Here is a 14,940-nt window from a genome sequence, read left to right as displayed (position 1 = left end):
GATTCTGTTACTTGAGGGTAAAAACAGAAAATAAATGTGTTTTGGTTTGTATTTAAAAAAAAAAAAGATGAATAATTTAAAATAAGACTTATGAAATTAGATATTTAATTGAAAATTTCTTTATCCACATGGGGCAGAGGGGACTTAATTATGCTGAGCATCTTTTCCTAATTTCTTTGTTTGCATAAGGCTATTTCCTAATATGAAGGATGAGTAAACGGCAACATATTCAAAACAATGGATACAAATCCCTGGTTTGGTCAGAGAGAGGATGTCAGACAAGCATGGGGAAAGCTACACTATATTAAGCCTACTCAGGGAGCTGGGATGGAGGCTACCCAATTGTGATTTATATTATCTAAACATTAATAGGAAATGTTCACCTAATATCACATCTGACAAAATATAGGGAAGAACACTGATTCATGGAGGAGGCAGATTGAAGTACATAGTTAATTGGCAAGTAAAGGGGTCTTTGCCTTCTCAGTGGTTAGATACAATACTGCCCAATGACAGACCACATGGATCAAATCTTCATGCCAGAGAAAACTGGCAGTGTTTTCAAAGTTCTAATTCAGCCATTACTATATTGTTAGGAATGAGCGAAACCAGAATATCTGCTCTCAGAGGATTCAGTTCAGGTCATTTGGACAATTAAGTTGATGACATAGCATTTTTAAACAGCAGATTTTTTATTATTTGTATTACCTAGTGCCTAGGAGTCCCAATCATGGACCAGGACTCCCATTGTGTTAGGTGCTGTACAAACCCAGAACAAAAAGATGGTCCCAGGCCCAAGGGGCTTATCTGATCAGCTTTACCAGTTAGACATCAGAATCTAAAGAAAAGATAGATTTACAGATCCCCGTACTTCACTTAATTTGATCCTACCTTTGATTTCATGAAATCCTCAAAATCCAAATCACTTGTATAACACAATATGTCTGTTCTTTAATCACTGGCCACAGACATTCCCATTTAATTAATAACAAAAGGCAAAAGTTTTTAATGAGACCAAGAGAGGAAGAACCCTAATGGGATCCAAGAGCAAATAAAAGACAACGAAAAGTTAAGTTATTCACATATGGCTACTGTCACACAAGATGCTGCTGGTAACCATACGTGCTAAGACACATCTCTTTGCAAGTAACCTAACTAGCTAATTCTTTCCTATATGGATGGCCCTGAATACATTAAGTGTTGACTCCTGTACATTGTTTACAAGAAAGAAAGTAGCATAACAAAATAAATCAATTATTTTATCGACTGATGAAACGGTCATTGATACAAAACCCCCTCACAGCATTGTCTTGCTACTGTTTGAATAGCAGCAGTATACTGCGCGTTTCCTGTAGGGCCTACAATAAACTTGATAAGCTAGAAAAACCATGATTTTTCCATTCATTAAATTAACTTTTGCTGTTCTTACCATTCTGTTCCTCCAGCTCATTCCCAATTTCCTGCCCCATTTGTTTTTGCCTTGATAAGACTGAGGAGAGAGCATCCAGCCCAGCATCTTGCTCTGTGCAGAAACAAGGAAATAAAATACATTACAGGATGCAGCATGGCGTATCAGCAGTGGTTTTAAAGGATGCAAGCTAATCCAGAGTGTGAAACTACGCCAGAAGACATGCAAGGGAGCAAAGATCTGCTGTGTGTGTAAAGAGAGTTAAATTACATTAACAAAGAGAGACATCACCAGCATGACAATGAATTCCTATTGCAGCAGCATATTTTAGATAATGAAAATACTGTGAATGATGGGTAATTCATTTGTCTGCTCTGGTCAGGATATTCAGCCGAGTCCCAAAAAATCCAGAAACTGAACATACAGCTGTTACTCAATCATAAATGCCCTGGAATTTCTGGCACACATATATAGGCCCTTCATTACCCTTTTTGATTTTCCAAGGAGGTTTTAACATGACTAAAAGACAAACAGGTGATGCAAGCACCAAGGAATTCAAATAGGTTTTTTTAAAGCTGAAAGAGAATATAGCATGTGTGCAAGAGCGAGACCAAGAGCATTAACAGAGCCGGATATAAAGAGGGCAGCCACAATTTAAAATTTCCCCACATAGCTCTGTCAAGGCTCCCCAAACCCCACCTGTGGCACACACTCTCAGTCCAGTCTGTGGGCCCCATGCAGCCTGAAAACACACCTCAGTTGTGCTCTGCAGCTCTCACTACACAGGAGGTCCACAAATGGCATTATAAAGGATGCTGCAAGCAAGAACTGCTGTGGTTAACCACTTGCTGAAAGGCAAAAAACACTATGTAGGGCGAGGCTGCGTGAAGAGCCAGATATTGCTAAGCTGCAGCCAGAGAACCAGAGGTCAAAATGTTGATCTGTATGCCCAGAGTCTGTTTGCCTTCTACAGTGCTGAATGCCCAACATCCCACCTAACAAAGAACCTCTCCAGCCCGTGTGTGTCCCCGCCTGTACATGCGCATGCACATGCACACACACACACACACACACACACTCGGATAAGTTTAACACCCACCATATGTCAGCAGTGTTTCAAGCTGACTCCTGAACAGTCAAAATAGAGTTGATGCTATTCTTCTGCCCTGTAACTCCACATACCAGTTCATGTGGCGATTAAAATAAAACTTGACTATCTAGAGATTTATTTCATTTGATCATCCTCAACAACGTTAAACACTGAATTACATACAGTATTGCAGCATGCTCCTGCCTATCTGAAACCCTATTATCCGAACCCCTTCTCTGTCCCCTACATCTCTCTCATTCTAGGGGACAAGGAAAGGTTTCAGATAAAGCGGAGGTTCGGCTAATCAAGCAGAGACCCTTGGCCAGGACTGCGAGGAGGCAGCAGCGGAAGATGAGCCCCTGGCCAAGGGGAGGCCACCCTGCTGCTGAATGGCTCCTGCAGCAGCGCACGGCGCCATCTGCAGCCCTGCTGTCATGGGAGTGAGTGAGCAGGGCAGAGCAGAGACCCCCAGTTAGGGCTGGGAAGAACAGGACGAACCTCCGGCTGTGGGCGAGGCCACCTCGTTGCTGAATGCTCAAATGATTGCTGCCCTCTCACTTATCCAAATACAATCTGTGGCCCTGTGCTGTTCAGACAATTACGAGTATAGTGTCCTTCATTTGCCATCTAATGCATGCAGGCTGGGAGTGAAGTGCCCAGTTCCCAGTCAGATTTGGGTGCTCAACCCGTAAGGGCCCTTTGAAAATCCAGCTTCAAGGAATAAAACAGATATTGTCATTATAAATCAATTCTCATCTAGTAAGGCCATGATTCACAGCACTAGAACATGCCTAACCTTAAGCATGCATATTGTTCCACTGAAGTCAATACTACTAGCAGGGGCCTTAGTGGAAGTCAATGAAACTAGCGACATACTTAAAGTTAGGTATGTCCTGAAATACCTTGCTGAATCAGGACCGAACCAAACTGTACCCCATAGTTACTCGCTGCACAGCTGATGTTACAACACAACACTTCTTCCACTGCAGTGATACTCAACTTTGCTAGCGTACATATTGTAGGCTGTAGTTTGTATGTGCATCATAACCTAACAGACCCAGAGGGTAATCTGCGTATGACTTTAAAGAAACCTAACAAACGTGTCACACCCAGACAAAACCTACTCACCATTTACCACAATGAAAAAATGTATGTAAAAATAGATTGGTTGGTTGGAGCAAGTGGAGGAGGAGAAGTTTGTAGAGCTGCTTTAAGATGATACTGTCAGGTCACGCACTGCTCACAATGACCTTAAGAACCGGGTACTCTTGTAAACCATGTGAAAGCAGCAGTATTTGATGGGGAAGGCCAATGCAAGACAGCCTTCTGCCACAGAACACCAGGATTTTGGAGCAAGAAACCCAAGACTGTCCCTCTGAGACTAAGGTTCTGAGATCTCACAAAAAGAACAGGAGTACTTGTGGCATCTTAGAGACTAACAGATTTATTAGAGCATAGGCTTTCGTGGACTACAGCCCACTTCTTCGGATGCATATAGGAGATCTCACAGCGAATCTAATCAAAATTAGAATGGATTTTTAATACTCTGACATCTGACCAAGATTACATAAAAATAAAGAGAAGCTTATACCTTGTATGATCCTCTGCTGCTGCTGTCTGATCTCACCAAAGCCAAGCCCGCTGGTTTCCTCCGTCTCTTCCAGAAGCCATGGGTTGGTCACACCTCTTTTCACCCCTCCAGTCATTAGGCTAGATCTGAAAATGGTTGGGGTTTTTTAAGTTTAAAATAATTCCTCTAAATAAAACCTATTTCCTCTACAATTTGTCTCACAAGCAACTGGCTTGTAATCATGAAGTTGCAAGCCATTCACTTGCCATACTGTGTGCAATTCCCCCCCCCCCCCCCCAAACAAATTAGCCAGAGAACAATTTCTGAGCTATTACGACAAAATACCTTACAGAGTACATTACACCGCCTGAAGAAAAGGGAGTGAGATTATGATCTTGTAGCAGATACTATTACCATGTTTCTCTAGGACACCAGGTAGTATATACATCTAACTACATTGCTTGCATGTTAAGCACATAAGACAACATAATACTTCGACTACTGTTACACAGTGAAAAAATACTGCTATATATAGATATATATTTTCACTCCCCTTTTTCCCCATAGGGTAAAGAATAAATATTTTATTTTTAAATCAAGATGCAGAGTTCTAAGACTCGAATGGTACTGTACTGTATGCATACCCCTAACAACACAATGGCTCAGTCCACTAGTACAGCTATAGATTAAACAAGTGCACTGATTCCCTGTTCTCTGAAGAAGTCTGGCAAGTGACAACTTTCTGCATCGCAAAAAAGCAACTGTGGAGAAGGAAGTCAAACAATGACTTCTCTGCATTTTTTGGTCTGACATACGTCGACACAAGAAATCAGACAATCCCACTCTTAATCAGAACAGTAATCAATTTTATTAAAAAAAGAAAAAGAATGACTTATGGCTGTTAGGTTGAGAACCCCTGCTATAGCTTTTTCTTTCTGAGGCCCACCCAACATGCTATAAAAACTCCATGGCCCACCTGTGCCACAATAACTGGTTTTCTGCATATAAAAGCCAGGGCCCGCGTTAGGGGATAGCAAGCAGGGAAATTGCCCGGAGCTCCATGCCACAGGGAGCCCTGCAAAGCTACATTGCTCGGGCTTTGGCTTCAGCCCTGGCTGGTGGGGCTCAGCGGCCCAGGCTTCAGCCCCCATGCAGTGGGGCTTCAGCTTTGTGCTCTGGGCCCAAGTGAGTAATGCTGGCCCTGCTTGACAGACCCCCTGAAACCTGCTCGTGGCCCCCTAGGGGGCCCTGGACCCCTGGTTGAGAACTACTGAGCTACAGCATTACAGGTGTTTACCTGGTTACAATGGAAAACAATTTTTAGGGTGCCCTTTTGGTTAAGTTATATAAATTCAAGCAGTAACATATTAAAAAGTCTCTCCACTTAAATATTTACTCAATGACAACAGATTTCTGGATCCCCTACTTTCAACTGCATATTGGTTGACTGGTATGGAAAACATATATAATACAGTCTGCAGTCCTCCTGCACCCAAACTGCCAGTTTAAATTATGTGTGCACAGATTGCAGGACTGGGTCCTACATAGAGATCCTTCCTGCACCCTCACCAATAGTATGCTAAACTAAAATGAAGGAACAGTCAGGACATTTCTAAAATACTACTCTACCCAACTGCCCACCCCAAAAACCTCAGGCGGTCTTTCGAGTGTCTCTTTCTCAAATAATCTGCACACTTTACAACTTCAGGTAGGATTAGAAAGAAAAAAATCTGCATCAGTTCATGCAATGAACGATGTACAGTTCAAACTTGCATGCTTGCACAGATTTTGTGGCTTCTATAAATCAAACAAAATAAATTAACAGAGCAAAATACCAGAGAAAGTAACCAAAATGAGTTGTATGTTCTCGGTGAAGGGTTTTGCCACAGAACATTGCAGAAGGGTCATTCATTTCAGCAAAGTTCAGGAGTGGCGTCTAACCATTCAGTGAAGATTTATAGTAAGCTAGAGACATCTGCTGGCTAAGAATGGAACCACCACTGCTTTAAAATATTTTAACATCCCTTCTCAGCATGAATTCACGGCTCCCTATAGGGTGACCAGACAGCAAATATGAAAAATTGGGACAGGGGGTAATAGGAGCCTATATAGGAAAAAGACCCAAAAATTGGGACATCTGGTCACCCTAGCTCCATATAAAAATCAAGGCTACACATACACACATATTCCTTCACATTTATCTGCTATACTATATATTTCATATGACATCCTCTGTCAAAATTAAACTTGAGAACACACTTAACACCTGCTCTCACTTATAAAAGTTTCAATATTTATCAAGTTATCTTTTGTTGAAAGTAAAGAATTTGCCAGGATTAGATAATGAATCATACTCATCCAGGAGTAAGAAGTGCTTATTCTATTTTATGATATCTCACTTAACTGTACTGACCATGCTGGGAATTTACATATTGCAGAGCAGAAAACAGTTTGGTTTATGGCTGTAATCACTGGCTTGCTTTCAAACATGTTTAGAATGGTTGGTGGTTTGGATTATCCCTGTATTTCAGCTTTTAAGCCTCCATACAAACTTATGTATATTTATTGATATGACTGTGAAGCAAGTTTTATTTCACAGGGATACATAAACCATGGGGAAAAAAATTCTAGATTAACTCCAGAATGCAATAATGAAACCTAAGTACCCAATGTAGTTCACATCGAGCTCACAGTCACTGCTACCCTCTTTGCAGATCCCAATAAAATGAAAGCACCACACTTTTGAGAATCTAAAGACATTTAAAAACTACTCTGCTTGATCGTTCAAAGTGAGAATACACACACACACACACACACACACACACACAAAGGTAATGACTTCTAATCTGATATTGTCAAAATAAAATTAGAGGAATATGTAAAGCTCTCCACTCTGGCAGCCCAGCAAGCAAGAATCCAAATATATTTGCCATTTTAAAAAGCTAATGCAAGCAAATTTGGAACAATTTGTGGCACTGTCTCTCTTCTAATAATCCACCTTATTCTTGTAGTTTTCGCCAAGACAACTGGTCTGCTTGTTACAATAATCTTTTTGACATGTTTGGTAACTACCTTCCCACACAGTACCGCATAACTTCCTACTTCCTCTGATCTTACCATGTTTCGCTTTGGTGGTGTGAAGATTAAAGCTTATCCAATTAGCCACCCACTGCCTCCGCCAAGTTAATCACTTAAATCTTTGAAATCGTCACAGAGCAGTGGAGTGTGTAGATAGCTTTTGATTATAGGAGCAGATTTAACTAATTATAAGGCTTAGCAATGCGCCCAAATATAAAAGATGAGGGGGTTTAAAATCAGGGGGCTGTGTCATTGCTTAACAAGTAGAGGCTTATCTTTCCGAAGGCATTGTTTCACTGACAATTCTTATAAAACTTCCCAAGTAACTTAGATTAGTCAACCAGTGCTTACTTTAGACCAAGGCCACACATTAAGGCTTACCAGCTTTAGAAGAATGATCAGCAAGACTGAACGATAAACAAAACCTGGGTCAAATGACAATTGGCTGCGTGATTAATTGAACATTCCCTTGAAGATACACTAGCTCTTTGCAGTGTCTGGAGCACCTCAGCTTGGATTCACAGATTCCTATTGAATGTAAGCAGCACAGTGGTCCACTGAGTGTGTGCTCTCATTTATACATACCACATGCCAGTTTAGGTAATTAATTCACATTTCAAGCAGTTCCTGGTTATCAGAACAGTATTTATGGATTTAAAGTATAAAGACACCATATTGCCCAAGAGACTCCTCCAAGCCTGGGATTATATACTGACACCACCAGCAATTTGTACTTTTACACCCCACTAAGGTCCTCATCAGGCACCTCCAAAACTGCTCCTGACACTAAGGGGCCAATACAGAAGGGGCTACCTCAGTCATAGGGGCTGAATGCTTCCCAGATCCCACCAGCACAGGAGCAAAGAACGAGCCTGCATTTCAAACTGAAAAACTCCCCATGACAGAACACTGTGCTGCTACTACCCCGCCGGACTGACCTAAAGATAAATGGCCTAATCCTGAGTCCACTGACTTTCACTGGAGCAGACTAGAGCGTGAATATGGTAAACGGTGTGGGCAAAGTAACTGAGAAAAAACAGATGTAACTGAAGTAAATGTGCTCTTGAAAAAACAAGCCAGTTCCCTTCCATATCAAAAGAACGGCGATAGCCTTCAGTTATTTCTCCATCCTTCTTCATTCCCCCTTTCCCTTTGAGTGCAAGCAATGACAATATGGAATTTATCACACCCCAAGTTGCTTGGAGTCTCAAGTCACAAGGTTCGTGTGCATGTGACACACAAGTAATCTTTCATTTGACATACCAATGTGAAAGTCACTTTTGAGATCGACTAGCCTGTAATACTTCTTGACAGTGAGATTGATTAGGCTGTGAAACAGTCTCTCAAAGGAAGTAGTGGAAGCCTCAGTGCTTGGCTCATAAAACTAAGCTATAAGGAATAACTCTGCAGTGACAGGGAGATACTCTGGGAATTACCCAGTTGGACATTTCCATCTTTTTTTCTGGGCCGCCCTGTCATCATAGGGGTTCCAACAGCTTCCCCTCCCTAAACACCCTGAACAGGTTCTAATGCAGATGACTGGAAGGGTGGAGGAAGGCCACTCAGATAATATTTCCACTACCACACAACACAAAATGTTGGCTACTACAGGCTTGTCTACACAGGAAAGTTTTACCAGTTATGCACATATAGTTATCACAATAAGCTCCCCGTGTGGACAGAATAAGAGATTGGCTTAGCTTAAGCACCATTCAAAGCTACAGAAGCTAAACCGAATCAAACAAAAAAGGCACTTTTATACTGGACTAAGTATCCTCACAGGAGTTACACTGTATAACTACAGTCATTTAAATTCACACCTTAACTCATACTGGTATAACTTTCCTGAGTACACAAGCACTAAAGCATACACCATGATAATCATGCTCCAGGAAGTCGAAATCACATTGTTTAACCTAGTATATTAACCTCAAGAACAAATCTGGACCCCCGTTTTATGTCATCATTTGCCCTTCTGCAGAGCCTTTCTCCAAGGATCTCAAGTAAAATGGGTAAACACCCGCTAAGAGCATGTCCATGACTTGGACCACAGCAATGCCGAAGCCAGGAGTCTGGACTTTACAGTCCCTTCCTCTGAGACAAGCACTCCCAACTCCTTCTTTCAAAAGGAAAATTGTTCTTTAGAGGGAACTGCCATCTGCAAAATCACACCTGAGGTATTGGCCGTAACGATGGCTTCTCTCTCCGTTTTTGTAATCCATTCTTTTTCCATTCACAAAATGAATCTGTGACATAGTCACCTGTGATGTCCCCCTAAGCTTCTCTGCACTGGAGACAAGCAACTTCTCCTTTATTTGCATTTAGAGGACTACTTCTGAAACCAGACAGCAAACTACATTCCAGCACTAGCCTTTCAGATCTGAAACCATATTACCATGTTGTCTGGTCACAAGTGAAATGAGTTTATTAGTCTCAGTGCCCATCACAATGGACATTTAGTCTCATCACAAACCCAGCACATTTCATTTGTTGAGTCTTGGACCAACAAATGACCCCAAGGCAAAAAATGCAGCAGCAAGTCCAGACACAGAAGCAGACCAGAGTAGGAAAGCTTGCTCAATGCCTGCCAATTCAAAGAAACCTAAAAGCCAACTGAAACTATGGAGCAAAGGTTTAGAGCTGCCATGAAAATTGCTCTCCTACTGCCAGTTTTTCCTGAGACCAATGACTACAAATAGCAGTAATGAGTTTGAAGACCCAATCAGAAGTTTGAGGGCTAAAAAGCCAGTTCTTCGACTTATTTTTCTGTGTGTTTCAAGCATTATTCTTTTGATTTGCTCTTTATTAAAAATATAAATACATAACTGCAGTCCTGACCACTTGTGACCATTAAAAAAATTTGTGCCCTTTTTTACAAGAACATGGGCAAAAATCCTGTGCTTTGGACAAACTCCAGCTTCGGTAAATACTCTGCCTTACTAAAATCACCCTGCTTTTCAGCTGCAGACAGTATTCACTTCCTGTGTACAAATCTTGTGGACCGTCTTTGTCTGATGATAACTTCTGGATATCTGCTCGCTTAGTATGGACAGTGGGTGTAGGAACTTGCATAGATCACTCTACAAGGAGAAGTCATGGTGGAGACACGTATCCATTGAAAATCAATGAAAGATAATGTTTAAATGGAGAGAAAATGAGCTCTCTGCAATAAAGATGACCCCACTCAAAGAGTCAAGTAAACAGCACCACCGCTCCTCTGGAAAATTCTAGTTGCATCCTAATTAAAGCTGACAATACCGGAAGATAAACTAATGCTATACTAAATAATGTAATGCCCTGCTCCGCATTCTGGCCCAAGCTGTCACTTAGAATAAACATTAAGAGTATTAAGGCCACTGTAGTACACAACGTGAAACAGCATTACAGCAATTTTCAAAGGCTGTAAGCTCACTGAATGGTGACCAAATATAAACGGAGATTAATTTTGGTAAAACCTTCACAATTATATGCCGTGGGGACGATAAATATGTGATCACTGGTGCAAGAAGGTTAATGAAGGGAACGGCTGTTTAAAAAAAAGAAAAAGACAGACTTCTGAAAATTTGGGCTGTCACATCAGAGATGCATTAAATTAAAAAAGCTGGTACAGAATCAGAAAAGTGTGTCCCAGCTAGATCTTAAAACTTTATGTGTGGCTCTTTTTTATGGAGGAGGGTAAAGCTAACTTTCAGATTTAAAGTGAAATCTGGTCCACTAAACTCCAAAATGGGCACTTAAAAAGAAATCCAAAGCAATGCTTCTAAAGGAATCTCCTGCCAATAAAGTTGTTAGTTTAACAGCAAGGAAAATTGATGTCCTCTATCCCCATAAAGCGTTCAGCATGAGCAGCAGCAACACATGCTTCCTCTCCACTGACCTGCCAATCTGTCATGGACTTGACTGGGCGGCAGAGAGAAGTTCAATCGCCAGGCATGTTCAGCCCCTGGCCTCTTTTAGAATTGCCAAGACCAACTGCAGTATTCCCACCACTACCACCACGTGTGCCACCGTCAGGGCAACTGCGCCTGTATTCCCCCTCCATGGTCCCTCGAGGGCACCCACACTAAGCACCGGCTCCTCAGCAGGCCCCTCTTTTAGGCAGAGCCCCGGTCTGTCTCTCTCATGACTGGGTTTTCCCAAGCTTCACAGTTCCCTGCCTGGACTATGATATCCCCAGCAAGCCAGACTAACTATGCCCTAGTCAGTGTCTTCACAACACTGTCTCTCCAGAGGCTATACATAGCGTATATGTCCATAGTTAAAAGTTACCACAAAGCTCTTAGTAAGCAAGCACATTTACTATTAAAATGAAAGCATTATTAAAAACAATAAAAAAACCTACACATACAGTAAAAGCTTACCAAGGGTCACCCCCACTCCAGCCTTGGGCTCTCCTAAGTGTCAGCCCTTCCAACCTTTCCCTAAGCACTAGGGACCTCCCTTTGACAGAAGGTCCTATCCGTTTGCTGGATCAGAAAGCAGGCCCCGAGTCAGTTTGTCTGTCCGTCTTTGGAAAATCCAGTTTGAACTACAACTTCTCCAGGTAGTGCTACAATTCTCCTAATCACACCCCGCTGTTATTAGCTCCCAGAGAAGCTGTGATTAGCCTCCCCAGTGGAATTACACACAATCCCTGGCCCACAAAGAACCTAAACATAATACAGTGAGATCTCCTGAAGATATTGCAGGAAATTGCCATAGCTGTCACACCCAGAATATCTAAAGGACCTTGAAATTAACATGGAATTTTGTTTATTTCCTTTTTTGTGCATCAGCAACACTGATGTCAGTGCAGCTCTAGGGATATGTTCTAGAATTTCCTTACCCTCTGCAGCAGCAGCACACCAAATACTGTCCTAAATGAGTGGAGTGTTTTCTTATTTTTCAAAGACCACATTTCAGCAGCTCAGGTTAATTTATGTACCGACTAGAACAAGCAATGCACAGGAGTCTTCTCGGATACTCAGTCCGTAGGGAAACCTTTGCATACTTGCGATTTTACATGTTCCAGTTAACTCGGCTCTAAATGTAAAATCCAGACTCTGGACAAGTCTGAGTCCATAACACAATTAATGGATTAGACACAAGTCCACCGTTTTACTATCTGCAATCGATGCAGTATTGACAATATTTAATTTTAACTGTTTCAAAACACCATGTTAGCGAACAAAAGAGAACAGGAACAGCTTATTGAACTTAGCAGGCTGCAGCACTGTAGGATGCAATGTGCCTCTGTTTTGGAAATAATTTTACTAAGGTTTACCACAACTCATTTTCCATACAAGTATTTCTTTATTAGTCCAAAGGCCACTTGGTGGTTGTTTACATCCAAAATACAAGCATATAAACATATACTTTATATACTAGCAACAATATAGTTATAAGCATAGTTACAATCTGATCTTGGAAGATACCCCTTCCACGTCATGATGGGAGAGTAAGGAAAATCTCTGACAAACAACCCCCTAAAAGCTTGTCTTTTTATACACTATAATAAACAAGTGATGTCACTGCTGGATACTGGACTTTATCTAAAGCCAGATGAGGCAGTTAAGGGCAGAAGCCCAGATTCTGGCCCAGTCAAGATTAATGGCTGGACCCCTTTCATCAAGGTTTTCCTCTTATTTTATTTTGCTATATTTCTTTCTAACTACTAAACAATCATTTCTTTTTAAACAAGCTTATATAACTGTGACACAGAGGCTCCATGGCTCCGTTCTTTGCAAACAATTCTCACCACAGACCTGACAAACTCTCTACACCAAACACCTCTTACGGCATATTTACCCACAGAGTAACACATAAGGTATCCATAGAAAGCTCATATCTTGACAAGATTCAATCTCTGTGAGATGTATGTACATATAATATTTAAGGAATAATGTACATATATCTAAAGTAATCTTTATGGACTTGGAGTAAAAAATAGTCACCAGGCATACCATGTTTCGGTGATAATCCATTCAAGCAAGAGAGAGTTGTCACCTCTCCCTACTCAGCTGGCCAGGTAATGCAAGCTTATATAATCAGCCAAATATGAGCTCTTTTCACCACAGCATCACGTGGGGAGCTAATGCAATCCTAGGATGCATAAACATGGGACTCTCTACTCCTATTTGAGATGTTATTTTATCTCTGTATTTGGCACTGCTGGAATCCTGGGTCCAGTTCTGGTGTCCACAATTCAAGAGGGATGTTGATAAATTGGAGAAGGTTCAAAGAAGAGCCACAAGAATGATTAAAGTAATAGAAAATAGTCCTTACAGTGATAGACTGTAATCAAGTCACCTCTTAACCATCTCTTTGTTAAGCTAAATAGATTGAGCTCCTTGTGTCTAAGTATCTGTATGGGGAACAAATATTTGATAGTGAGCTCTTCAATCTAGTAGAGAAAGGTCTAACACTATGCAATGGCTGGAAGTTGAAGTTAGACAAATTCAGACTGGAAATAAAGTGTACATTTTTAACAGAGACAGTAATTAACCATTGGAACAACTGACTCAGGGATGTGAGTGGAGTCTCCATCACTGAATTTTTAAATGACGAACGAATGTTTTTCTAAAAGCTCTGCTCTAGGCAGTATTTGGGGACAGTTCTCTGGCCTGTGCTATACAAGAGGTCAGACTAGATGATCACAATGGTCCCTTCTGGCCTTGGAATCTATGAATAGTCTATCTTGCCACATCCCAGAACAGTCTTCAATGGTTTTCCATTGACAACTGCAAATGATCAAAACCATGTGGAGGTGGAAAGGATGGTTTCAGCAGGAAGGAGATCACTCGGGCTACAAATATAACAAAAGACTTTTTCAGTATAACAGCATAGGGAAGGACACTCTGGATCCCTTCACTGAGGAAACCCCTTAAGGATCAGGAGGCTTTCAGTGACTTTTAGATCCTCATTCTTGTGAAACCAGCCACCTCCACAAAGGACTGAACTTTGGGGAGAAAGCTAAATTATTAGATAGAAAAGGTAACTATTGGTAAGTGTACGGCCAAGTTCACTTTTTATCATTCCATTTTGTATTACAATCAGTTGCTTCCATCACTTTCTCTCATTTCTAGTTAAATCTTTGTTCTTCCCTAAATACACTTACTTTTATTTTATTATAAGCACTCAAGTGCTGTGTGGGTTCCAAGAGCAGTGGTTTGAGATAAAACTGATAAGCTGGGACATGCTGCACCTTGTGGTGCAGAGGATCTGTAACTTCTAAGAGTCACCTGTGTTTGGGCCTAACACCCAAACAACTGAAAACCATAATTCATTGGGGGGAGGGATAGCTCAGTGGTTTGAGCATTGGCCTGCTAAACCCAGGGTTGTGTGGGCCACTTAGGGATCGGGGGCAAAATCAGTACTTGGTCCTGCTAGTGAAGGCAGGGGGCTGGACTTGATGACCTTTCAAGGTTCTTCCAGTTCTAGGAGATGGGATATCTCCATTAATTATTAATTATTATTATTATTCGGGCCCAGCTCAGGTCTATATTCCTAGGTTCTGGTGCAATAAAAGGCACGTCACACTCTGATTCCTCTAGTAACACATTCATCTAGTAGCGCCCCCTCACCACCAGGCATCCATTGCTATCCTGCCCATACAAGTCTAAGGCAGTGGTTTACAACCTGGGGTCCACAGACTATGTCCAAGAGAAGCGCAAAAGGTGACTATGAAACTAAAGTTTCCGATCCCAGAAAGGCATTCTGTTTTTCTGATCAAAAGTATGTGAATGCCCCACCTACAGGTCAAAACCCGGAAGTGCTGTCATTACCAGAGAAGCCCACAGGTTAGCGCCCTTTTTC

At 41.5% G+C, this 14,940-nt stretch overlaps 1 protein-coding gene across 3 annotated transcripts in view; it reads right to left on the bottom strand.

The window, feature by feature from the left end:
• The window catches only part of STX8 (syntaxin 8), a 156,129-nt gene that overhangs the window by 120,567 nt on the left and 20,622 nt on the right, over positions 1 to 14,940 (bottom strand). For all 3 annotated transcript variants that reach the window (XM_054048112.1, XM_054048111.1, XM_054048113.1), the window contains exons 5-6: positions 4,090 to 4,214; positions 1,430 to 1,522 (exon numbers count right to left, since the gene is read on the bottom strand). In XM_054048112.1, the coding sequence (XP_053904087.1) occupies positions 1,430 to 1,522; positions 4,090 to 4,214 (218 nt within the window). The remainder of the gene's footprint in view (positions 1 to 1,429; positions 1,523 to 4,089; positions 4,215 to 14,940) is intronic.

Source organism: Malaclemys terrapin, chromosome 13 (genome assembly GCF_027887155.1).
Source record: "Malaclemys terrapin pileata isolate rMalTer1 chromosome 13, rMalTer1.hap1, whole genome shotgun sequence".
Taxonomy (NCBI): Eukaryota; Metazoa; Chordata; order Testudines; family Emydidae; genus Malaclemys; species Malaclemys terrapin.
Note: the sequence above shows the minus strand (reverse complement) of the source record. Positions and strands in the feature narration are given on the sequence as shown.